The sequence below is a fragment of the Sminthopsis crassicaudata genome, chromosome 3 (assembly GCF_048593235.1).
Source record: "Sminthopsis crassicaudata isolate SCR6 chromosome 3, ASM4859323v1, whole genome shotgun sequence".
Taxonomy (NCBI): Eukaryota; Metazoa; Chordata; class Mammalia; order Dasyuromorphia; family Dasyuridae; genus Sminthopsis; species Sminthopsis crassicaudata.
Genome location: NC_133619.1, coordinates 329,970,609 through 329,998,550, shown reverse-complemented (window position 1 = coordinate 329,998,550; position 27,942 = coordinate 329,970,609). Strand labels below are relative to the sequence as shown.

Here is a 27,942-nt window from a genome sequence, read left to right as displayed (position 1 = left end):
AATCACTGGAATTTATTGAGTAGGCGAGTGACCTGGTCATAACTGTGCTTTAAGAAAAGTCACTTTGGCAATTATGTCAAGGAGGGATTAGAGAGGGAAGAAACAGAGCAGCAAGGATAATGAGGTTTCTCATTGTTCAGTCATTTTCAGTTGTGTGTGACTTTTTGTGACCCTATTTGGTGTTTTCTCAGCAAAAATACCTGAGTTTTTTGTTTTTGTTTTTTTTTAATTTCCTTCTCCAGCTCATTTTACAGATGAGGAAACTGAGGGAAATAGGATTGATGTGCCCAAAGCCATCTCACTAGTATCGATACTAGATTTGAATTTAGGAAGATGAGGCTCTCAGACTCCAGGTAGGGTACTCTATCCATTATACCACTTAGCTGTCCAACAATAAAATATAAGGAATATGCTAGTGATATAGAAGTAGAATCAACAAGATTTAATCTAAAATTTGAATATGTGGAATGAGGAGAGTGAGCAGCTAAGGATTAAACTGAAGTTATGAGCCTGTGTGACAGGAGGGATTGGTGTCTTCAATAGTAATTAGAAAGTCTGGAAGAAGGGCGCATTTGGCAGGAATGGAGTGGGAGTGTCTGTGGATAATGTAATGACATCTGCATCGAAGATCACAAACCATCTCATCTTGTTGGACTCACTCGGTCTCACCCAAAGTACCAGAAGAGTACTAGCCTCTAAGGAAGAAGAGAAGGAGCAGAAGGAGGAGGAGGAGGAAGATAAATGTGATGGGGGAGGCAAGTATATTTTCAACATGAAACCTGTGGTATTATGTCATGAATGTCTGGATGGTGGTTAGGAGATTGACAGCTGTCTAAGAAGGAAGGAAGCTGGGACCTTGCACAGCAGAGGGTTAGGGGAAGTAATGAGGAGTAAAGGTAGCATATGATTGGGTTGAAGACAAGCCCTTTTCAGTCTCTGTTTAGTCAATCACATACTCTTTTGGATCAGCAGGAAATAACCCCACTGTGAAGACTACTGGACCACAGCAAACAAAGTAATAGGCTTGTTGTCTCCACTGGTAAGGCCATGTCTGGACTTTGGCCCTCAATTCAAGAAATTTGAATAGGAGTCTGACTATGAGAGGCTGGATGAATTTAGCTTAGAGACAAGAAGACATAGGAAAGACATAATTGTTACATCCATGTATTTAATGCACTAGACTGTATTTCCTCATCTATAAATAGGACAAGATGGCTCCTGAAACCCTTCCAACTCTAAATGTGTGACCCCATAATTTCCCTCCATGGCTCTAGAAGATAAAACTAAGATCAACAGGAGAAATTTGGAAATAAGGGCCTTGAAGGCCAATTTCAATTCAACAGAAGAAAGACCCTTTGAGAAAGGTCTTGAGAAGACCTGTTTCAAGAGGCAATACAGAATGAGAGGAATCTAGCAGTGATTGAATAAATGACCACCTCTTAGGAGTGTAAAAACAGGATGAGCTTCAAAGCCTCTTCCTGTTGTAACACTATTAGGGGAAGAGTGTCATAGAACATGAGATCAGAGATTTACTGTTGGAAAGAATATCAGAGAATAAGCTCATCCAATGTCCTTATTTTATAATTGAAGCAGCTTGCCCAAGGTCACAGGAATAATAAGCATGGATGATGATGATATGAACTTAGACCCTCTGGCACCAGACTAAATATATTTCCACAAAGCTAGGATATTTTTTGGTAAGTGGGTGTTTGCTTGTATAGTTTATCTGCGTGCAGAATTATCTTTCATTTAATAGAATCCCATGTTTAAAGGATTCATCAACTAAGTCCCCAGAGCACTCTGAGAAACAAAATTTCCAAGCTCAGAGAATTTAAATATTGTATGACACCATCTTGTTCTTTCTGTTGCTAAGGATTAGACTATCTGGATCTTATTGTGTGATTGACCTACATTCCCCCAAATGGCCAGCAACAATCAGAACTTTCCCTATTTGATAGCATCCTGCTTTGATGACCAATATCCATTAATGAAGATATCATCCATTAGTTAAATAAATACACATGTGACTGGGAACCGAAGGCTTATGACAGAAAAAAAGACTAATTTTTAAACTATTATTAGATATTTTTAGGTTTCCAGGTAACTCCCTGCCTAAGAGATGTTAGGGGGAGGCTTTTTTGTTTTCAAATTCCTGCCTATATAAACCCTAATAGAAGTCTGTGGAAAATCTAATATACATGCAGATAAAAGGAAAAATGGTAGGGGTGTAGAGTGGGGGAGGAATAGGATAAAACAATACTTCAAAAGTAAAAGGAGAAATGTAGAGTGATTTGGAGCTAGTTGGTTTAGAATGCCATGTGAAGCAGATGGTCCTACTGTCCAAGTTTAAGAAAATCCTTTCAACTTTGACCTTCATGAATATCTTTATATATCAGTCATACCCTTTGATCTGTGGGCATCAGGTTGCCTCCTAGGAAGCAGGGTGGCCTCATGGTAAAGGTTTTGGAGATCTGGGTTCCCTGGCTATCCCACCTAATCTCTCTGATCCTGAATTTTTTTCCACTGCAAAAATGCAAGGGTTGGACAAGAGAATCTCTCTGTTTCTTTTCTTCCCCCATATTCCTATAACCTGGGATTCCTCATGAAACAGGTTCAGTCTATTAGGACCTTTTATAAACGCAATACAGGAAGCTAGACTATATTTATATTGACATTATGGTGGAATTTTTAATACCTTTTACTGTTGCCAAATTTTTTACAACCCCCACATCCACTTATGTGACCTCATATTTGTGTTCCACAAACAATTTAAGATGTTTTGCTCTAAAAGATGGGATTTTAACTGGAATTTGAAGGAAGCCATGGGATACAGATAGTAGAAATGAGGAAGAGAGGATTCCAGCCAATGTAAATGTCAAGGAGGGCAATGTAACTACATTGCAGAGGTGAGGGGAGTAAGGTATAAAAAGAAAAGGTAGGAAGAAACCAAAGGGAAGCTACATAGAGAAATGGATAGAGCCCTGAGCCTAGAATCAGGAAAACTCCTCTTCCTGAATTCAAATCCTGCCTCAGCCACTAAATAGCAATGTGACCCTGGACAAGTCATTTAACTCAATTTGCCTCTGCCTCCTCATCTGTAAAATGTGTTGAAAAAGGAAATGGCAAATCATTCCATTACTGAAGAAGACACCAAATGGGGGCCATAAAGAGTCAGACATGACTTTTTAAAAATGACTATGAAAATAAACAGGCTACGAAGGACTTTAAAAGATAAAAAGAGGAATTTGTGTTTGATCCTGGAGGCAATAGAAAGCCACTGTAGTGTACTGAATGGAGATAGTGGTAACGTGATCAGAGCTATTCTTTAGGAAAATCAATTTACTTGAAATACATTTAAAATGATTATATGTGTATAAGCTATATCAGATTGCTTGCTGTTTGGGGGAGAAAAGAAGTAAGGGATGGAGGAAGGAAAGAAAATTTGGAAGTCAAAATCTTACAAAAATGAATGTTGAAAGTATCTTTCCATGTAATTGGAAAAAATAAAATACTATTTAATGGGGGAAAAAAAGGAAAATCAATTTAACAAGTACAGCTTGCAAAGAAGCCTTGGCCTTTTCCTCAGGGATCTTCCTTGAGCCTTGAATTTAATTGTTGTCCTTTATTCTCCAAGAGGACCAAAATGACCTCACTATGTTAGAATTGAGGTACAGTGTGTCTCACTGCAGCTCAGACCAATAGGAGCTCAGAATGCTCTGCCATAGGTTGGACACAAATAGACCCTATGAACATTTCTGGTGCTTCTCTAATTGTGCATCTCACACTTCTGGGCTAATTCAATTCTGCTTTGCTCATGGAGAACAGTTCATTCTCTAATGAGGGCATGCCATGCTGGGTGGTCTTGTGCCAGTGTGTCCCAAGTCATACAATCAATTCTAAAGTTCTTAAAAGAGACCTTGAGAGTGTCCTTGTATTGCTTAAAGATGACAGGCATAAAAACAACAACAACAACAACAACAACAACAACTCATTCTAGTTTTGGAGCATGATGGCTTGAGTAGCTATGAATGTTATCCAGTCCCATGGACTTCTTATAACACTCTGTATTGAAGTTGCTCCTTCAGGGAATTTTGACATTAGCTATTTTGACCTTGGGTAAGTCACATAGCCCTGTTTGCCTCAGTTTCCTTATCTATAAAAATGAGTTGGAAAAGGAAAAGGCCACTGCAGTATTTTTGCCAAGAAAAATCCCAAATGGGATTCTGAAGAGTTAGATATGACTGAACGAGTATGCATAAAGTGTACCACATTGCAGGAAAAAAGCAAATAGGCAAGCTGTGAGTTGAATAGGTCTGAATCATTTACCTCTTTTACCACAGAGGGCATTTCTCCAAATTAACATTTTGAAGATCAACAGAACCACAATTATGGCACATGCTATTCCTAGCCCAGGAATCAGGAAGCTGCTACTGGGGTTTTCATTTGGTTGTATTTCTGAAAGGAAATCATCACAGGGATTCAGTCAACCAAGTCATTTCTAAAACTTTTGTAGTTTGCTTCTTATTGTATCCATCTCCCCATTTGCTGCCTACACTCTCAGAGCGAAAAACAGTAAAACCGACATGTAAAGTCTCAGGGGTCGTGGTATATAGTCCCAGCAGCAGTAACTCTTGCCTCACTTTCTTAGAAACTTGATTATTTTTAGCCATACATGAAAGTGTGGGCACAAGTAAACTCCTAAGACTTGAAGAGATCATGATGACATTAATCTAAGAATAGAATTCTTGTATCATAATTACATACCACATAATTACAAGAATCTCAAGTCATTTTGGATTTTTTTCTCTCGTTCTCCTACCTCTTCCAGTCCCCATATTCAGTCACTAAGTCCTAAAAATCCCCCAAATTCATCTTCCTATATTCATTCCCTCTGCCACCATCTTTTCTCATACCCTTATAATCTTAACAGTCTTCTATCTGTTCTCTCAGCTTCTAGTGTTGTCTTACTCCATAACCCACCAAATGATTTATCCTCTTAAATGTTACATTTCTGCTCCTCAGACTCTAACAGCTCTCTTTCATCTATAAATTAATTTTAAACTCCTTTCCCTGGGAGGTAAGATCATCAGTCTGACCCTTATCATATTCCTTTTTTTTTTTTTTTTTTTTTGGCATGAACCTTCATCTCCAACTACGTTGGTTTACTCACTACTAAATAAAAGCCTTCTCAGCTTGTGCTATTTTAATTTTTTTTTATTAAAGCTTTTGATTTTTCAAAACATATGCATGGATAATTCTTGACATTAATCTTTGCAAAACCTTGTGTTCCAATATTCTCCTCCCCCACCTTCTCCCTTAGATAGCAATATTTGTTAAACATGGTAGAAGTATATGTTAAAGCCAATATATGCATACATATTTATACAATTATCTTGCTGCAAAAGAAAAATCAAATCAAACCAGAAAAAAAAAAATGAGAAAGAAAATAAGATGCAAGCAAACAACAACAAAAAGAGTGAAAATGCTATTTGGTGAACCATACTCAGTTCCCACAGTCCTCTCTCTAGATGTAGATGGATCTCTTCATCGTGAGATCATTGGAACTGCACCATTTTTTAAAAACACTATTCCATTCACCTGAAATTTCTTCCCCCTCCTCTATCCCATTTGTACTTTCCATATAAATGCTATATTTTTCCAGGATTTTGATTCAAGCCTATCTCGTCCATGAGGCTGATAACTTTGTGCATTCTGCCTCACTTAAATCCAATTCACAGAAAGTTACAATATCACCTATGATGTCCTTGATTATCTTTGAGAATAAGAGTTCTATATGAGGTCTCTACATGGAGAGAAGAATTTCCAAAGTAGGTGAGGTGAGTTAAAGCTTTGTCATACATATTTCTTCCACATACTCTTCTCTGTCATAGTAAATTTAAGCCTATTCTTCCTATGAATTCTGTATGTTTTTGTGGGAAGGAGTGAACCAAGTTTTTAGGAGAATATTTTGTATTAACTATCTTTAACCATGTTATCTGAGCAAATACCTTTGATAAGAACTAATTGTGATTGTTAGTTTGGTTATTGATACATCAATTATGCTAATAGTTTTCCTGATATTGAACCAGCTCTGCATTCCTGTATAAATCCTACTTGGTCATGGTGTATTATCCTGGGGATAACTTGCTGTAATATCTTTGCTAATATCTTATTTTAAATTTTTGCATCAATATTCATTAGGGAAATTAGTCTATATTTTTTTTTCTCTGTTTTGATCCTACCTAGTTTATAGATCAGTACCATATCTGTGTCATAAAAGGACTTTGGTAGGACTCCTTCTTTCCCTATTCTTCCAAATATTTTGTACAGTACTGGAATTAATTGTTCTTTAAATGTTGGTAGAATTCACATGTATCCATCTGGCCCTGGAGATTTTTTCTCAGGAAGTTGATTGTAAGCTTGTGTAGATCTGGGACTATTTGTTGTTTCAGTTTTGTAGCCTCCAATATCCAGTACATCATAAGTACTTAATAAATATTTATTAAGATAAGCTGAGTTGAATTGTTTGCACTGATGTTTTTTACTACTGCTATGCCTGGCTTTTTACTCATGAGAGAAAATTGTTAATGTAATTGTTAATATAATAACAGAAACTTTGTTAATACCAAATGTTACTTGCCACTAACTTTTTTTATAGTTTCTAATATTGTCAGAATTTCAGTTATGTTTTTATGTTTCTATGAATTACGTACTAAGTTCCCCAGAAACTTAATCTTATAAAGGAACGTAGCTTTAGCTGGACTTTAGTTTCTAATGACTGCCCCCTTCTATTGGGATTTATGGCATGAAGGGCAAAACAGCCAGAATAAAGTGATTTGCCTTGCCTAGATTGCCTAGATTGACATGGGGTTCCATGACCAGACTTTGCTACCTCATACCTCTTCCTCTGCCCTGCTCTCCTAAAAATATTAAAAAAATCTTTCATGATCTCTTGATTGGGCAATCACTTATGCTCTTCACTCATGGGACATCCCCAAGGTGGCAGGTTTGCTACCCAATAATCTCAATTAAAGACATTTTATCCCTTAATCCATGGCTTTGATTGATTTCGGGACTTGAGACCCATAATTTTAATTTAAATGTGTGTTTACTACCCATTTAGAATATGAACTGTATAAGGAATCTTACTTATGTGCAGAGTCTCAGAGGTAAGGGGTTCCATTGATTCCCGAGTCTGTACCAAGCAGGTGATATTTATCCAGGTGGTAGTTCCATTAATGGGCAAAGACAAATTAGTAGTAACATTGTAGAGTTGGTTGGTATTATCTTGGAACACATACATATCTCCAGGATACTTGGTTGAATTTTTAGTTTCTATTTTCCAATACATCTTCTGAGGCTTCGGATAGCCTTGATTAGCAAAACAGGAAAAGTTTAATATATCTCCAATTTCTGCAGTCTTGTTGTCCAGTTGTATTATTTCAGGTTTACTGAAAGGGGCTAGAAAAAAGAATTGAGATATTAACATCTTTTTTTTTTTTCTTTCATTTCAAACCTAGATTCAGTTAAGGAAGGGATTGGGGTGGGGGAATGGTCCTTGGCCAGAGAGAAAGGAGGATAGGTATTCTTAGGATAACTTGGAATGTAACTGATGTTGCCATGACCACAGTTATGGATTAAATGGCAGAGGACATGGGTTCAAATTCTAACTCTATAATTTACTACCTATGTGACCCAGGCTTCAGTTATGTCATTTGTAAAATTAAGTCTAAGATTCTTTCCAGCTCTCAAACTATGATTCTCAGATTTTGAGTAACCTCTCTTTGCTCAGTCCTTTTTTTTTTTTTTTTCCAGGAATGGAAGTTTGAACTCAGAAAATGTCTTCCTGACTCCAGGTCCATTGTTCTCTATATACTTTGTCACCTAGCTGCCCCCTTCCAGTTCTAAGTGCTCATTCCTATAGTCCTTAAGTCCTAGGAACTTATAATATCTTTCATTTCCTGGAGATCCTTAGAAATGTTTGTAATGCCCTTTATGCTGCATAGAACTATATCAATAGGAGATCTTTTTAAAAAATGGTTAATAAGTATTTTGTGGGGTTTTTTTTTTGCAGTCTACCTCATATGAGGTCTTTATTTTAAAAACTTTTTATATTAAATTTTTAATTGATTTTTATTTTTCCAAATACATGCAAATATAGTTTTTAACATTCCCCTTTGTAAAATCTTATGTTCCAATTTTTTCTCCATCCATTGTCCCCTCCATTCCCTACCATAGATAGCAATCAATCCAATATAGATTAAACATGTGCAATTCTTCTAAACATATTTCCATATTTGTCATACTGGCAAAAAAAATCAGACCAAAAGGGGAAAGAAAAAAATGAGAAAAAAAAGCACGCAAACAACAACAAAAAGATTAAAATTCTATGCTTTGATCCATATTTAGTTTCCATAGTTCTCTTGCCATGACTCTTTCCATCACAAATCTAGTGGAAGTGAAGAGTAGGTCTTATTTAAAAAAAATAATAATAATAATATTGCTTTGCCCCTGGCTATTGATGGGTAGCATCTAGCCAGGGGAGGTAACCTTTCTGTTGTTCTCATTTTGGGTCACCATGACTTCCACTGGAAGATGGAAAGGAAATCTTAAATGAGTCCATTATGCAACGTCCTAGGAACTTCAATGATATACCTGGAAGGATGAAAGAACTAAAAATATTGGCTCCCAAAGGAGCCATAAAGGATCACCCCAAGCTAAGTTATGAACTGTCCTGTTGACCAAAATGAGGATCTTAAAAACTATCTGTGTATTACATTTATCCATAATTGCTTTTGTTTATTTGATTGTTCCTTTCCCAAACAGATATTCTCAGTGACTTTGCACATCAAATGGTAAAAAGCACCATGGATTTTTTATTTAATTGAATCTCTGAATACACCTACAGTGGACTTTTCAAAGCTTGCTCTGCTTTGTCTTTATAAGCCTTACTAGGTAGTACTCAAGAACCATAAGTAACTACTTACCAAGGACAGACAGCTGAAAAGAAAACTGATGGATGACAACTGGTCCTTTGAGCCCATAATGTTGGACAAAACATGTATACATGCCCTGGTCCATAATCTGAACATTCTGGAGAAGTAGAATCCAAGTAGTTGGGTTTAACTTGGTTCGATTAATATACTTTGAGTCAACATGCATTTGGTTCTCTTTTCCACGATAGAATTCATACAGAACACTGTCTCTGCCACCTTGCCAAAATACCAGCAATTCTTTCAAGCTGAGGTTTTGAGGATTCTTGAAATTACACGGCAGCTTTGCGGTCTTATTGAAAGATGCCTCGATTTCTAATTTTGTGGCAGATGCAACTAAATTGGAAGAGAGATAGACAAAAAGGGAAAAAGAAAATTCACTTTCATTTATCCACAATAAATATATAGTCCTGCCTTACTAGTGTCAGTATAAATAAATGATACCTGTACAACGGGTTTAAATGGCTGTATAGGTAAAGCTGTGCTGAAACAAAATGCCCATGTGGGGTCAGCAGAGAGCTGGGAAAGTTCATGGAGCTACTTAATATGATATTCATTTCAGCTGTCTTTGTAGGGGATGCTAAGATCAACCCTGAGCATAGTTCTTGATAAAGAGGCCTTAGGAGGGGAGAAAAGAGGAGGAGGAGGGAGGGCTATGAACTGCAATCAGAAACTCTTAATTAGTAGTTTGCTTAATTTGGCTTCAAAGGTCTGGTTAAAGCAAAGAGTTAGGTTTGGGGATTTTATAAGAAATTGGCCCTTGGAAAGCTTTTATAAACAAGAATTTTATTATTTGTTGAAGGAAGCAGACCAAAAAAAATCTCCACATATATTACATGGCAGTATAAATAGATAAGAGGTTCATTCCTACAGATACAAGAAACTCAGCCAGCACAAGGAGGAGGGATTTGTGTTAGGAAGAACACATGTTAGAGATTGGGAGTTGAGTATCAAAATTATACACTCTAGGAGCAGCTAGGTGGTGCAGTGGATAGAGCACCAGCCCTGAATTCAGGAGGACCCGAGTTCAAATCTGGAGTCAGACACAACACTTCCTAGCTGTGTGACCCTGGGCAAGTCACTTAACCCCAGCCTCAGAAAAAAACAAAAAAAAGTTATCAGTTTGGCTGAGAACAGGTTATGGATTCCTGATGGGGGGGAGGGGAGAGAGAGTGACATTCCTAATCAAGACCCAAATATGATAGTGAAATTTCTGGGTTCATTTTTAACTACCAGGTTTGGGTATTTTGAGTAGGAGGAATTTCTTTATTGCAACTGGACAGAGGATTTGGGTTGACAATCTGAAGCAACTAGAGAGGAATGACTCATGTACCATAGCAGATAGTCAAGAATTTTACCCAATCATTGATCATTAATCACCTGACTCTGGGTTAACAAATATCAGAATGAAGAAAAGACCTCAAAACTCTAAAACTCCTAGAAGGAGAAAATCTTCAACTCTGCCTCAGTGAGGGACCCTGCCCAAGGGAAACAAGATAAATAGTTTCATTCTGTTATCTAAGTGGGATTGGTTCAGTCCTGAGCTAAAAGAATTCCAATCCTAATTAATTAAACTCATTCAATTCTACTCAAATTCTAGCTCAAGCTGAAACCCAGTTAGTAGATAGAGTCAACTTGGGACTCCACCTACAAGCCCCCTTCAGCTTGTAGCCTGTAAAGGGCTAGGACTGAGCAAATGCACTTGGATAATGGAGCACGTGAGACTAATTGCCAATTGGACAATTCTCTATTAACATGTTTGAAGGATGACCCTCCCCAACTATTCTGTCTGGCTAGATCTGTAGGTGTGGACAAAGAAGGGGAAGTGACATGAGTGGGTGGAGTAGGAGGAGGAGATTGATTCATTCTCCTAGTGATAGAGAGAGAGGAAGAAGGTGGGGAGATTGCTAGATCTAATCCCCTGACCACTACCGAAAAAAAAACAAGAATAAAGACTTTTAATTATCCTGACTCCGGCTGATTCTAAGAAATCCAGGGACCCAACAGTAGTCAAAGCCTCTATTATAAAAGAGCCAATCTAAAATCATCTCTTTGCAGAGGTTCTAAACATGCCAGACTATGCCATGCTTGCTATGCCAAGGAAGCCTCTGCTCACTAGAATAATATTCTTTTCCAGCGCTATGCTCTCTTTACCCTCACTTATTTTCCCTAACCAGACTTTGCCTCTCTGTCAGGATTTCTAACCTTACTTCCAAATCCCCATAATAAACTTCTTTTATTAATCTAGGTTTTCCGGTCTGTAAATTCCTTTACAGAGAACCTCTGTGCCGCCAGAAGGGAGTACCCAAAATTCCCTACCCTTGCGCCAAATCCCAAGGGAGTGCAGGGGAGCCAAACCTTTCCATTTGGTTCCCTGAACCCCAAACCTGCCACTAGACCTTATCATTTAACTCCCTGACCACAGGAACCCTAATCTCATTTTGGTTCCTTAAATCTAGACCCCATCATTTGGTTCCCTAAGAAAGGGAACCCTAAAACCTAAACTTCATCATATTTTTGATTCCCATACGGGGAGCCCTGAAAACTAGACTTCACCTCATCAAGAACAGTAGAAAAGAACAACCTTATCTATTTTTTCCCCAATGCTTTATGGCCATTAAGACCACTTAGCCTAAATGACTGCAAATTGTTGTCCTGTTTTTATAATAAACAAACAAAAACAAAAAAAAAACATAGTTTACAATGATCAAATAATTATTTTAAACTTTTTTTTTTTTTTTTTTTTTTTTTTAAGGGGAAAAGTGGAAAGAAGTGTAAATCCAAGCTCAAACCAGGAAATGACTCATTACCAGCTCTACTGGGGAAGAAAAAGGCATGGGGAGAAGGAACAATGACAGAATGCAGAAAAGCCAGAACTGAGACTAAAGTTCAAAGTCAAAGACTTAAATATCAAAATGAGATGGGGCAAGAATATGCTACCAGTGAACCAGAATAATTGTTTTACCAACAAGTCCTTGAACAACTAAATGCACACACACACACACAATGTGGGGAGGAGGGAGAGAGAGAGAGAGAGAGAGAGAGAGAGAGAGAGAGAGAGAGAGAGAGAGAGAGAGAGAGAGAGAGAGAGAGAAAATGATGGAGACATTGGACACTCTACATCTGGAGCTCCCCTACTAAGAAAAGTAACTTCTGTCCCTGACTCCTGGAACCTTGCCAGGGAACATTTCTGTAAAGATGGAAGCTACAAAAAATGTTTTTTTCATCAATCCCAAGGAGCATCAATGTAAAGCCAAATCTTTGAAAGACAAAGCAATAGGAAAATCATGTTCAGTCCCTCTAACTATAAAAATTGACTTTTTTACTCAGGGCCTTTGCACACACAAGCTGTTAGCCATATTTGAAAGACCCACTTCCACCTCAGTTTCCTTTTGTGGAATGCTGGCTTCCTTCAAAACATAGCTCAATTTCCACTTTCTAAATGAGACTTCCTAATCTCCACTATTACCCCATCCTCCACCCCCCAGTTATTAGCACTCTTTCCCCATTAAATTATTTTAAATTTAACTTGTTGGCTTGGCTTTTTTGTATACATGTTCAATCTCTCCATAACATAAGAACCTTCAGCAAAAGGATGGTTCCTTTTTTTCTCTGTAAACTCAGTGTCTGGAACACTATAGACACTTTATAAACAACTTTTGAATTGAAGCAAGAGTTATATTGGGAAATCTATGAGACTAATGAGACTATTTGGAATAAATTAAGTGAAGACACTCTTATGGGAATATAGTCTTAAACTATACTATAATTGTGACTGGAGACTTTATAATAATAATTAGAGGTATAGTTTTAAAAGTTGCAGGTGTTCCTCCCCTCCTGTTTCCCACCACCTCTTAATTAGCACTTAAATACCTTTTTAGAGGCAATTTATTCTTTTAATTCTCACATAGATTTCCACTATCAGAATGAAAAGCAGGACTCTCCCATTTAATAGAAGAAAAGGCCAGGCTGGGGTGGGGAAGAGGGGAGGCTTTTATATCCAAGCTATTTAATCTTGTGTTTGCAGTTTTAATTTTGTACTACTTTTACGACAAACACCTTGTCAGATGGTAGATGCTCTTTCTTGGGAGATCGTAATAAGACCCTTTTTGTTTTATCTTACCCTGAGTCTCTGATTGTTTTGAGATCAATATTGTCCTACAGAGGGACTAAAGGTTCTTTTATTTGTTCTTTAAAAATGGCAGCTATATAAATAGTATAGTTATATTGGATGCCATATAGAATTTTTCTTAAATTTGCTAAGTGGGAGAATGTTAGCCAAGAGAAGTAAAAATCCCTCCAGAAGATCCCTAAGATTTTTGTTTTATGAAAGTTGACAAAAGTGTTCCAACAAGTCACTGATAACAGGCTGCTCAATCTTGCTGAAGCAAATAGAGTCTGTTGCTACAGTCTGGTGTTTTTTTTTTTGTTTTTGTTTTTAGAAACTACTAAGGATGAAGAGAGTATTAAACTAGAGTTCTAATTCACTAGCATATTGTATGAGTTTGAGATTACTGAGGAGAGGTTGTCCTAGACTAAGTAGCCATATTAGTTGACATGGGAAGCCCTTCACAATTTGCTTTCACCTTTTCTTTCTATGTTTGATTTGCTTACTTACCCACCTACCACTACTACCTAACTACTCTAAAATCCAAATAAATTGACCTATTTACTATTTCCTAAATGCAACATCTAACTTTCCGTCCCTTTGCCTTTGTATGGGTTGTCCCAAACCCACCTCACCCAAAACTTGGAATATTCTCCTTCACCTCTGCCTCTTGGAAACTCCTGAACTCAAGGGCTGTCTCTTTCAACAGGCTTGTTTAGAATGCTTCCCTCCCCTAAATCAATATTCATCTGTTTTGTATGTAATAGGGCTTGGCCAAATCCTGTAATTTGGAGGAACTGTGTCCCTCACTATATGGGTGGGGGTAACCTGACTGGCTATGTTTAGAGAAGCCAAATCTTTAAAACTGACTAAAAGGATGCAGTCCCTCTCTTTCTAGCTCACAGTTCAGTCCAGAGATGACAATCACAGTTTATTTATAATGTGGGCACCTTGACCTAAACTAATTAGAGGAGAAGGCCTTTCTTCCCCAGCTGGTCCTCATGACTCCTGAAGTTTCTCTTGGTTTAGGATTATTGGTTTCTGTTCTGTCTCATCTATCTCAGTTTCAGGTACTTCTGTGGTCCTCACCTCAAAATTCAAGTCATTGGGATCTTGGGGTCAAGCTTTCAAGCAGGATTGTGCAGCCAGTCCACCTAGTGTCCAAATAAAGAGAAGTCAACATGTCTAAGACTTGAGCTGAAGGGGTTTGAACTTGGAGCTGGAATTGTGCTCTACAGGGGCTAAGTTAAACTATGAACCTAATTCTTTTCTCCTCCCCAGACACTAAGCTGGCTCAAGGGGAAAAATGATTGTATATCTATATGTTTGGAAATAAGTATATTTATTTGTTATTATATCTTTTGAAGTAAAGATTCCTTTGTTTAAAAAAAAAAAAAAAACAACTAACCTTTTAGGGGATAAATGAAACTGGAAGACTGGAGACCACTCCTACAATTGGGGGAAGATCATTGGGGGGGACTTGAGTCACTTGCAGAGAATACCTCCATATCTTAAAGATACTGGGTAATCCTGGGAGAAAGGTGAAATATGGCCTCCAGGCAGTAGAAGCTAGGGAAGTCGGTGTGACATGTATATATCCTGTTTTTATGTATTTGTTTATATGCTAAAATACCATCCCACTTGGCAAGAAAAATGTAATCTCTTTGAGAACAAAGACTGTCTTATTTATATTTATTTCAGGACAGCTATCTAGTGCAGTGGAGAGAGCACTGGACCTGGAGTCATAAGGACCTGAGTTTTAAATCTGGCCTCAAACACTTCATACTTCCTAGCTGTGTGATCCTGGGCAAGACACTTAACCCCAATTGCCTCAACAACAACAACAAAAAATTGTATTAGTATTTCTAGTGGCCATCAAAATGAATGGCACATAGTAGATAGTCAATGTATGACTATCTAACAAAGCACTTTATTGTCATTACTTCATTTGAACTTTATAACAGCCTTATGAAGTAAGGACTAAGGCCCTTATATTCAATTTATAGATATGAAAATTGAGGATTGGAAATTAAGCAAGTTGCCCATGGTCACATAATCAATCAACAAGTGTTTATGAAATACCTAATATGTGTTATGGGCAGCTAGGTGGCAAAAAAAGATAGAGCACTGGGCCTGGAGTCAGAAAGACTCATCTTTGTGAGTTCAAATACAGCCTCAGATTCTTATTAGCTATGTGGCCCAAGCAAGTTACTTAGCTCTCTTTGTCTCAGTTTCCCCATCTATAAAATGAGCTGGAGGAAGAAATGGCAAACCCCTCCAGTATCTTTGGCAAGAAAAAATGGGGTCAAGCCTGAAATGACTGAATAAATTATGTGTGTGTGTGTGTGTGTGTGTGTGTGTGTGTGTGTGTGTGTGTATATATATATATATATATGCTGGACATACGAAGACAACAATGAAAGTCTCTGCCCTCAAGGAGCTTTCATTTTATTAGCAGGGGGTAAATTTTTTTTTTTTTTTTTTTGGCAAGTAGAAGTGAAGAGTACTAGCAGCTTGTACAAAGGTCATATAGCCTATTTGTCTTAGAGGCTGAGCCCATTCCTATAGGCCTTCTGACTTTAGGAAGGGCTCCCTATTCATTATGCCAGCAGTTCTCAAACTTTTGATCTTAGGATCCCTTTTACTCTAAAAATTATCAAGGAACTCAAAAATCTTTTCTTTATGTAAATTATATTTACCAATATTTATTATATTAGAAATTAAAAATAATTTTAAGTAAATAATTTTAAAATTATTAAAATTATTTAAAATTTTAAGTAAATAATTTAAAAATAATTTTAAATGCTTGTTACTTCATTTTAAAATAGCAATAACAAATCTACTACATATATATATAAAATATACTACATACATAAATGACATATTTTTATGAAAAATAACTACTTTCCTGAACAAAAAAAAAAATTATTGAGAAGAATGCAATGGTTCTACATTTTCTGCAAATCTTCTTAATGTTTGTTTTAATAAAAAACAGTTGATTTGTCATATTTGCTTATGATCTCATCTATTGCTATATGTTGTTTTAGTTGAAGTTAATGAAGAATATCTGAGGTCACCCAGTTGGAAAAGGGAGCAATATTTTAAAAAAACAAATGATATCTTGATAGTAATAATAATAATAGCTAGCATTTATATGGTGCTTATTATGTGTCAGGTATTGTTCTATCTCATTTGATAGAATATCTTATTTGACCCTTGATACAACCTTGCAAAGTAGATGGCATTATTCCCATTTGATCATGGAGGAAACAGAGACAGGCTTGCTTAAAACTTGTTAAGTGACTAGCCCACAATCACATAGCTAATAAGTATGAGGCTGGATTTTAACTTGGGCTTGCCTGACTCTAGGCATCCATCTCTCTATCCACTGGGCCACTAATTACTGGTAGTATTATGAAAATAGTTTTGATTTTTTTGAAAATCCAAAAAGTCAGTTGGGGAGTACTAAGGGGACTTCCATAGGTCCAGGGACCACACTTTAAGAACCATTGAATTAAATCATGCTACCTCTAAATTACATATTATAGTTATCTGTGTTTTTGTCTTTGTTATGTTTTAATTTCCCTGCATTAGTTTCCTTGAATTGTTTTGCCTCAGTTTCCCTGAATTGTTCTGCCTCAGTCTCCCTGGTGGCATTTCCTGGCTATTGGGACTGAGATAATTAGCACTGGGAGCCCTGACCACTAGTGTTCTAAAATGTCATAAACTGCAGATGGTTTAGCTCAGATATGTGGGTATATCTCCTATCTCAGACATCCTGGCTCCTAGTCCTCCCAACTTAATTTATAATCTTTCCTTCCTTACCCCCAACCTGCCAGAACCGAATTTATGGTCCATTTCTGGAACTTCCTGCTTATCAGTGCTCTATCACCCCTCTGTCTTTATTTCCCTGATTGCTGGAGCCCTATAAGAATCCCTGGAATCTCTTACTCGATGCTGGATATTTAGAGAAAGAGTCTAATCCAGTCATCTGGGGTCAAGATGGATCCTGTTTTGCCCCAGTCCAATCTCTTCCTCTAATTAAATATTTAAACTTTCTAATCTCTATCTTGCCTCAGTTTCTCCAGCATTACAGTTTTATTTGATGAGGACAGTGGATAGAATGCTGGGGTCTTAAGGACCTGAATTCAAATCTGGCCTTAAATACTTGTCAACTGGGTGATCCTGGTAAGCCACTTAATTTGTTTGCCTCAGTTTCCTCATCTGCAAAATGAGCTGAAGAAGCAAATAGCAAACCACTCTAGTATCTTTGTCCCCAAAAAATCCAGATGGAGTCTCAAAGAGTCAGTCATGACTGAACAGCAACAAACTTATTCAATGGGACTATAAGCTCTCTGAAGGCATAGGCTGTGTCTTATCTCTATTTTTTATCTCCCCCCATGCCTGAACAATATTCATTGTTGAATGAATTGAATAAATTAATGTGTTATTTTGAGGAGGGATATTTGCCTACCTATAGAATCAGCCTGCCTCTTAACTGCTGGCTGCTCTTAACAGCAGGAGTAGTAATCACAATCTTCTAGTTTTCTATTTCTGGCTTAAGTAAAACTTTCCCTTTAGAGTGGGTTTCTTTGTAACTTGGGGAGTTAAGAGTAGTAGAAATTCCCCAACCATTTTCCATAAATATTAACTTGTATATCCAAAATTAAAATTCTCAGAAATCCCTTATTGGACATTTACCATCACCATTATCATTAATAATGATAATAATGATAACAATAAAAATAATGATAAATTATATAACACTTTAAAATTTATAAGGTACTTTCCTCATAATAAACTTGTGAAAGACAAAATGAAAATATAATTTTTCCATTTAATAGGTAAATGATTTTCCAACAATCACAGAACTAGTAAGCTATGAAGTCTTGATTCAAACTCAGATCTCCTGATTCTAAATTCAATGCTTTTTTCACTATACTTCTCCAGGAGTTCCTCCTAATTCAGTATTTTGTAATTTTCTAACTCACAGAGATCAGATCTGGATTTTGATGGTGTCAGAGTTTTCATCCCCCTTTCCTGTTTTTCCCTCAAAACCCTTTTTTTTTTTTTTTTTTTAATTTTTAAGTATGAGATGGTAGGAGAATCTAACTACCAAGGCAATCTGATATTTCTATAACTATGCTATTATTGTTATTAATTTATTTTCAAAAGGATTATAGAATATGAGAAAATACTGAATTTTGTCATATAATTTTATCTTTGGAGTCAAATGAATTATTCAGTCCTTGATTTGGAGTACCGATCTTCTAAGCCAATTTATCTCTTTTCTTTCTTTGGCTTTTGGCCTACTGGGCATTATGCTATTCATTAGCATCTCTATCATTTGATGAGCAATAACATCTATAGCTCTACTCTCTCTCCTATACTCTTTATTATTATTATTTATTATTAAAATGCTGACAGACACCTTTGCCTGGATGCTCAACATGTACAACACAAACCTTCTACCCTAAATGGCACTCTCTTGTAAACCTTATCTCTTGTAAACCTAATCTAATTAGGGAGAAAGAAGTGAAAATTGTAGAAAAGTTTTGAGGAATGTTTAAACTTATCTGCAAACTTAGATATGTCATAGGATGAAATACCTGAACCAAATCAATAAATATCATCATCAACATCATCAATCATCATTATCATCCCCTTGGTTAATTTAGGCTGGAGAATGAGACATATATGTTTTAGACACAACCAAGGAAGGAATTTGTTTTGCTTACCTATGTATATTATTATAAAGGTTCAGATTTTTTTTCAGTATAGGAAAAGAAGTGGAGAGAAAAAAATCCATTTTTGTTCATTGAAAAAATAACAAATTAAAAAAAGAAAAAAATTATGAAAAATAACTATTTGCATATGATACTATATTAGAGCTAACAAAAGTAATCCCACATGAATAAGGCATCAGTTCAATGTCTATGTCTTGGCAAGGAGGGAGAGGTTTATAATACCCAGATCTGAAGGAGTCAGTGAAATGGTGGTAAAAAATTTAGAATATTAGCATGTCCTTACCTGAAAGCATGAACACCATTGGCAAAATGTTTTTCCAGTCCATAGTACTGTCATTAGAGGAAGGAAAAATGAAAATCAATCAAAAATTAAACATTGAGTCTTTGTCTACATTTAAAAAATTAAAAAAGGGTGCTTGGAGAAAAGAAAAGATGGACATCATGAATATATAATCTTTACTGTACTTTCTTAAATATGGAAATTTATACACTTTCTTGAAATGGAAATTTGTTGTTACATATTTTGACTTTTCCCTGGTGTTTTAATGGACACCTGACAATGTTTCCCCCCTTTTTCTGTCTTTCTTTTTCTATTTTATCTTTTCTTATTTTGTATTTAGATTTAAATAAATAAAAAAGAAAGAAAATAAATAAAAATTATACCTGCTCATTTGGTTCTTATTGAATTCACTTGGCTGAAATAAGTAAAGGCCAAAGAGAGTATTATAAACTCATAGCCATTTTTAGTAGTGCTATTGGGAGTATACACTTCCCATCACTATTAAATCTTTTTTTTTTTTTTTTTTTTTTAGTTTTAGTTTTTTTTTTAATCTTCTTTTCCAACATATGCATACATATTTATACAGTTATTTTGCTGCATAAGAAAAATCAGATCACAGCTAAAGCGGTAATAAGGGGAAGTTTTATATCTCTAGAGGCTTACTAGAATAAAATAGAGAAAGAGAAAATCAATGAATTGGGCTTGCAACTTAAAAAGCTAGAAAAAGTGCAAATTAAAAACCCCCAATCAAACACTAAACTTGAAATTCTAAAATTAAAAGTAAAAAAAAAAAAAAAAAAAAAAAAAAAAAAAAAAAAAAACTATTGAATTAATAAATAAAATTAAGAATTCGTTTTATGAAAAAAACAACAAAATAGATAAACCTTTGGTAAATTTGATTAGAAAAAGGGAAGAGGAAAATCAAATTGTTAGTCTTAAAAATGAAAAGGGAGAACTTTCCACCAATGAAGAGGAAATTAGAGCAATAATTAGGAGTTACTTTGCCCAACTTTATGCCAATAAATTTGATAACCTAAGTGAAATGGATGACTACCTTAAAAATTATAGGCTGCCCAGATTAACAAAAGAGGAAATAAATTGCTTAAATAGTCTGATTTTAGGGGGAAAAAATAGAACAAGCTATTAATCAACTCCCTAAGAAAAAAGTTTGATTTTTCTTGTGCAGCAAAATAACTATATGGACATGTATACATATATTTTATTTAACATATCCTTTAACATATTTTACATGTATTGGTCTATCTGCCATCTAGGGGAGGGGGTAAAGGGAAGAAGGGGAAAAGTTGGAACAGAAGGTTTTGCAAGGGTCATTGCTAAAAAATTACCCAAGCATATATCTTGTAAATAAAAAGCTATAAAAAAAAAAAAAAAGAAAAAGAAAAGAAAAGAAAAATCAGATCAAACAGAAAAAAAGAGAGAGAAAGAAAATAAAATAAAATGCAAGCAAACAACAACAAAGAGTGAAAATGCTATGTTGTGAACCAACTCAGTTCCCGTACTCCTCTTTCTGGGTACAGATATGGCTAGCTTCAGCATAAGATCATTGGAACTGGTTTGAATCATCTCATTTTTGAAGAGAACCATGCCCATCAGAATTGATCAGCATATAATCTTGTTGTTGCCATGTACAATGATCTCCTGCTTCTGCTCATTTCACTTAGCATCTGTTCATGTAAGTCTCTCTAGACCTCTCTGAAATCTTCCTGCTGATCGTTTCTTATAGAACAATAATATTCCATACCATTCATACACCATAACTTATTCAGCCATTGTCCTGCTGATGTACACCCACTCAGTTTCCAGTTTCTTGCCATTACAAAAAGGGCTGCCACATTTTTGCACAAGTGGGTTCCTTTCCCTCCTTTAAAATCTCTTTGGGGTATAAGCCCAGTATAAACACTGCTGAGTCAAAACTAATAAATAAACAATAACAATGATAAAAGAGAGATAAGGGAACAGAAGATGACAATTTTTTCAGTGATGTTATTGAGAGAGTTCATGTTCAATACCAGCCAAGTCCACTAGTTTTGAGTCTTTCCCAATACTAAAATCAGTCTGTTAGTCTATAATGATAATGATTGGAGATTGTGGGAATATATTAATCTTTTTTTTTTTTTTAATCAATGTAGATAATTCAGTATGGAAACTTCCTCCAACTATACAGATTGGCAGTTTATTTATAACTTAGAGTTGTTTAGAGTACTTAAGAATTCAAATGCCTTGTTTATGGTCATATAGATAAGTTGTATCAGAAATACCATTACCTCATTTCTCTTTTATCATTGTTATTAAGTGTTGTTTTAATAAAGTACTCTTCTAATACCTCATTGTTGCATGGAGATGATTTGGAGTGTTTAAAGATTCTGAAAACCAAGCACAATTGCTGGAGGGTCTTACCAAGCTAAAAAGATCAGGAAAGTGCAGAAAAGAGACTTACCCCATGTTGCTTATCCAAGAATCAATCTAACTAGGTTCAGACCAAGTGATGAACTTTTTTAGCCAATAGAAATCCATGAAGAGCTGTCTGCTTCAGTACAGAAGAAACACCTGCTCAGAGATAAAATCACAGATACTTAAAGCTAAAATAATAAAATAATCCTCATAATAAATAAGCTTATATAGCACTTACATTATATCATCTTCCTGAAAACAATGAGAGATAAGTGCTAAAAAAAAAAAAATTAAAATTAAGACAACTCTGAGGTACCACCTCATACCTCTCCAATTTACTAAGATGACAGAAAAAAGTAATGGTAAATGTTGGAGGGGATGTGGGAAAACTGGAACACTAATGCATAGTTGGTGGAGTTGTGAATTGATCCAACCATTCTGGAGGGCAATCTGAAACTGTGACCAGAGGGCTATAAAACTGTGCATACTCTTGGATCCAGCAGTCTCAATATTGGATCTATATCCCCAAAAGAGATCATAAAAAATGGAAAAGGATCCATATTGCAAATATGTTTGTAGTAGCTCTTTTTGTAGTGACAAGGAACTGGAAATTGACTGGATGTCCATCAGTTGGAGAATGGCTGAGTAGGTCAGGGTATATGAAGGTAATGGAAAATTATTGTTTTATAAGAAACAATTAACAGACTGATTTCAAAAAAGTCTTGAAAGATCTACATGAATTGATGATGCTAAATGAAGTGAACAAACCAGGAGAACATTGTACACAATAACAAGAATATTATGTGCTGATCAACTGTGATGGACTTTACTCTTTTCAGCAATATGGTGATTCAAGGCAATTCCAATAAACTTGGGATGGAAAATGCCAATCACATCCAGAGAGAGAACTATGGAGACTGAATGTGGATTGAAGTATAGTATTTTCACCTTTTTTGTTTGTTTCTTTCTTTCTTGTGTTTTTTTTTCCGTCATTTATCATAGTATAATAATATTCTATTACAACCACACAACTATGAAATTACTTCCTCTGTATACTTAGTTCTTAGAATATAGTTTAATTTGCCTGTGTTTTTTTTCTATATTTGACAGTAATCAAATGAAAAAGTCTAAAGTTTTGCCACATCTTTTCTTTTATATATATATATATGTGTGTGTGTGTGTACATATATGTATGTGTATATATATATACACATATACATATACATATATACACACACACACACACACACACATATATATATATATATATATATATAGTTTTTATTTACCAGATATTTCCATGGGTAATTTTACAACATTGACAGTTGCCAAATCTTTTGTTTCAATTTTTCCCCTCCTCCCCCCCCAGATGACAGGTCAACCAATACATCTTAAATATGTTAGAGTATAAATTAAATACAATATATGTATACATGACCAAACAGTTGTTTTGCTGAACAAAAAGAATCAGACTTTGAAATAGTGTACATTTAGCCTGTGAAGGAAATCCAAAAGGCACGTGGACAAAATTAGAGGGATTGGAAATTCTATGTAGTGGTTCATAGTCATCTCCCAGAGTTCTTTCGATGGGTGTAGCTGGTTCACTTCATTACTGTCTATTGGAACTGATTTGGTTCATCTCATTGTTGGAGAGGGCTACGTCCATCAGAATTGATTATCATACAGTATTTTTGTTGAAGTATACAACGATCTCCTGGTCCTGCTCATTTCACTCAGCATCAGTTCATGTAAGTCTCTCCAGGCCTTTCTGAAATCATCCTGTTGGTCATTTCTTACAGAACAATAATATTCCATAATATTCATATACCACAATCTATTCAGCCATTCTCCAATTGATGGGCATCCAGTCAGTTTCCAGTTTCTGGCCACTACAAAGAGGGCTGCCACAAACATTCCTGCACATACAGGTCCCTTTCCCTTCTTTAAGATCTCTTTGGGATACAAACCCAGTAGCAACACTGCTGGGTCAAAGGGTATGCACAGTTTGATAACTTTTTGAGCATAGTTCCAAATTGCTCTACAGAATAGCTGGATGTATTCACAATTCCACCAACAATTTATCAGTGTCCCTGTTTTCCCACATCCCCTCCAACATTCTGCATTACCTTTCCCTGTCATTCTAACCAATCTGACAGATGTGTATTGGTATCTCAGAGTTGTCTTGATTTGCATTTCTCTGATTAATAATGATTTGGAGCATCTTTTCATTTGACTAGAAATAGTTTCAATTTCTTTATCAGAGAATTGTCTTCATATCCTTTGACCATTTATCAATTGGAGAATGGCTTGATTTCTTATATATTAGATGCCATATCTTTTCAATTAATGTTGTAAGCTATTAAAGCTAAAATGAATTAGAAAGGGGAAAAAAAAGAGCACCTGAGTAGCCTGAAGGATTCATGAAAGGAGGAATTGCTTGTAATTGACAGAATCTGGGCACCCTTCATGGAAAGAGTGGAACTTGAAGGGTATTTTGAAGAGAGATATCAACAGAAAGACAGAAGGACTATGTTCTACACATATATGATGGAAGACAAGATCACAGAGGTCTGATGAACCAGAGAAATAATATGCAATTTAGTGGCTAATGATGAGCATGGCCAAAAGTCATACATAAAGAAATGTTTTTGGAAAGGCATGTTGAAGCTAAATTGTGGAGGTTCTTAAATATCAGACTTAAAAACCTACATTTTCTTTGTTAAACAATGAGGAAGCAAGAAAGTATTTTTCCTTGTGCTTTGCTTTTTTAGGAAGGAAAGGAACCAGACAAATCTTATGCATTAGGAATATCTCTTGGGCATAAATATGAAGCACATTTGTATGAAGGCCATCTTCAATCATCTGGATATAGATTTTGCTACTGGACCCAGATGACTGGAAGAGAGAGTAAGATTGGTGACTTTGCATAGTCCTGCATCATTCACTCGCAAGGGAAGATAGCACATTTGTCATCTCATTGGCCCTCTTTGGAGAACAAAGGACAACAACATCATTGGTATGATGCACTAACTGAAGATGGAAGGAGGAATTGAGAGACAGAGATTAGTTGGGTTGGAAAATGACTATTCCACTTTACTTCTAATTCTGACCCAAGAAAATCTTTCCCTGTGTTCCCCTGGTCACTGGCAAAGTTGTAGCTCCAATTCTATTTCCTAGCCCTAGAGCTCTGGACCTAAAATCAGAAAACATCCTCAGAAACTTACTAGCTAAGTGATTCTGGGCAGTTCACTTAACCAGTCTGTTTCAGTTTTCTCATTGATAAAATGGGGATAATAATAGTCCTGACCTCCCAAGATTGTTATGAGAATCAAATGAGTTAATATTTGCAAGGCATTTTGCAAACTTTAAGATGCTACATAAGTGCTAGCTATTGTTATTGTTATTATCTATTCTTAGTTTTAATTCTTAGCTCAGGTTGAACTTGACTTAGTTTCCCAAACCTCTAAGGAACAAGTCTCTAGTGGCATCCTGTTCCTAGAAATTTTCTTCTACAAACTTGTTTCTTCTTTTTGTCTCTCACTCCCCACTTTCCCCATCACTGCACATATTAGCACTTGGCAATACACATATTCTTAGCACTTAATAAGTGAATGCTAATCACATCAATATAGGTTTTTGGCATAAAAAATGAAACTTAATTAAGTTTTTATCACATCCAACTCTTCATTGGGGGTTTTCTTGGCAAAGATATTGGAGTGGTTTGTTTTTTCCTTCTCCAGCTTATTTTATAGATGAGAAATTAAATCCAATGGGGCTAAGTGACTTGCCCAGAATAACCCACAGAAAGTAAATATTTTAGGCTGCATTTGCCTCAGGTCTTCTTGATTCCAGATCTGGCAGCTATCCATGGCACCACCTTGAAGCCCAAACTTCATTTACCAGCTGATAAGAGCAAAGTTAAAGATAAAATTCAGATTTTCTTATTAACTAATAATGAGGATTATGGAGCAAAGGTATAGGCTCAATTATCCCCTTCACATCTAGTAAATGATTAACTAACTCATTCTGGAAGCATCATTTAGTCCTGTTGTCTAGATTGTCTGGATTTGATCTCCAAAAATTGGTTTCATTAGAGGAAGAACATTGAATTGGGAGACAAGAAACTCTACATCTAGTCCTAGCTTTGTCACTCATTATACATGTAATCTAGAGCAAGTCATTATGCCATGGAGCCTCATTTCCTCCTCATTAAAATGAGGCAGTGGATTTGAACTGTGAAAATTTTAAGTCCATAAGGTGAAGAACTCTGAAAGGTGGGCTATATTTTATAAAATATTTCATAAAATATATGATATGTTCTCCAGGGGATCAATAGGAAAGCATGAAAGGAAACTATAGCCTGCTTTTTTCACTGTCCTGTAATAATTAGAATGGAACAGAATTTGGTTAGTGATTGGTTGCTGTCCTTTGTACTTGAAGAGGATCAAAATGACATCACTAAGTGAGAGTCCAGTTGCAATATGTCTGGCTGTGGCTGATCAGCCACAAATATGAACATTTGGGGTAGCTTCTCTAATTTTGTGCATGACATGGTGTTTTGTTTTGTTTTGTTTGTTTGTTTGTTTGTTTGGACTAGTTCAATTCTGCTTTTGCTCTGAAAAAAAAAAAAAAAAGATTACTTGAGCTCTGCAAATGCAGACAGACAGCACTTGAAAAGAGAAACTCCAAAGGTTAGTGAGTTTATGGACATTAAACCCAAGTGAGCAAGATCTGGTGAGTTTTTTTTAGATGTCAAGAATTGATGAAACTCTGGGTGACCATAGAGTTAGGATTGGTACAAGATCAGTGAGTTTTCCTTTAAGAAAGACAAGAACTTGTCAGCCATGTGGGGGAAAAAATCAGCCTAAATTCAGCAAAGAAAAAGATCTGGCCATTTTAGGATTTAAAAGTATTTGTTTTGTATCTCCTTTTTAAGTCGCTGCCTGTCAAGGCATCTTAATGCAAACTAACCTGAATTCTAGTTAAGCTTCCAAGCTTCTCTCCCTAGAGGGAACTGGGGAGTGGTCAGGGCTGCTACATGTGGATTTATGTCCAGTCCAGTTTTCCAAAGAACAGCGGGCTCCTCAAAAACCACATGCTCTGGAGTCAGCCTCAGTTTCTCTCTAGATGGGTCCCTTCATCCTCCAAACCCCGCTTAGTCCCAAAATTCTTCTCAGAGGACTCTGGATTCAGTAAAAGGGTGTCATTTATCTCTATGTGGCTTGGACAAATCTAGGGAAATCCACTTTCCACTTTAAAATCTTTCCCCCTTCCCTGTACAAACAATCCACATAAATTAAAGAAAAATTTACAAAATTTAGGGAGGAAATAGAAGCCATTGTCGTTTTACTCCCAGGAGGCTATGTCTTCATCTGAGATCTCAGATACTTTACTGCCATTTCAAAAAATTTTGAGAGTCTAAAAGAGTGGCATTTTTGAGGAGAAAGAAAAGTTTTCTTCCAAAAATGTGACCTATATGGAATATTATTGCTCTGTAAGAAATGACCAGAAGGATGAATTCAGAAAGGTTTGGAGAGACTTACATGACCTGATGCTGAGTGAAATGAGCAGGACCAGGAGATCGTTGTATACTTCAACAACAATACTGTATGAAGATGTATTCTGATGGAAGTGGAAATCTTCAACTTAAAGAAGATCCAACTCACTTCCAGTTGATCAATGATGGACAGAGGTAGCTACACCCAGAGAAGGAACACTGGGAAGTGAATGTGAATTGTTAGCACTACTGTCTATCTACCTAGGTTACTTATACCTTCGGAATCTAATACTTAACGTGCAACAAGAAAATGGTATTTACACACATATATTGTATCTAGATTATACTGTAACACATGTAAAATGTATGGGATTGCCTGTCATCTAGGAGAGGGAGTAGAGGGAGGGAGGGAGAGGAAAATTTGGAAAAATGAATACAAGGGATAATGTTATTAAAAAAATTACTCATGCATATATACTGTCAAAAAATTATAATTATAAAATTAATAAAAATTTAAATTTTTTTTAAATTTAAAAAACAAAACAAAACAAAAAAATTAAAATAAATAAATAAATGTGACCTAAATTTTTGTGTGTTTAAATTTAAATTGTAAGTGATAGAATTACTTTCAATTGAAGCATTTGAAAATAAGACGTTTTAAATATGTGTGCATTAATATTGAAGTATTGCTATTAGAAATTTAGATCTATATTTTATTTGATTTTAAGAAAAAATATTGGTATTAAAAACAAAATTCCCTGATAAGTTACTTAAAGAGATAACATGCTTGTATCTCTTAATTAGATGAAATATATTTAAGATACTAAGTTGCTTTCAAAATTATATATTGGGCAAGCTGTAAAAATTATATGAGTTATGCTTTAAATTTCTGAAAATCCTTGATT

The 27,942-nt window shown here is 35.7% G+C and overlaps 1 protein-coding gene across 2 annotated transcripts in view; it reads right to left on the bottom strand.

Annotated features, from left to right (window-relative positions):
• The window catches only part of CD86 (CD86 molecule), an 80,652-nt gene that overhangs the window by 5,608 nt on the left and 47,102 nt on the right, over positions 1-27,942 (bottom strand). For both annotated transcript variants that reach the window (XM_074301373.1, XM_074301374.1), the window contains exons 2-6: positions 21,587-21,696; positions 19,132-19,178; positions 8,988-9,329; positions 7,150-7,461; positions 4,327-4,455 (exon numbers count right to left, since the gene is read on the bottom strand). In XM_074301373.1, coding sequence (XP_074157474.1) covers positions 4,327-4,455; positions 7,150-7,461; positions 8,988-9,329; positions 19,132-19,178; positions 21,587-21,591 — 835 coding nt within the window. In that variant the 5' untranslated portion in view covers positions 21,592-21,696. The remainder of the gene's footprint in view (positions 1-4,326; positions 4,456-7,149; positions 7,462-8,987; positions 9,330-19,131; positions 19,179-21,586; positions 21,697-27,942) is intronic.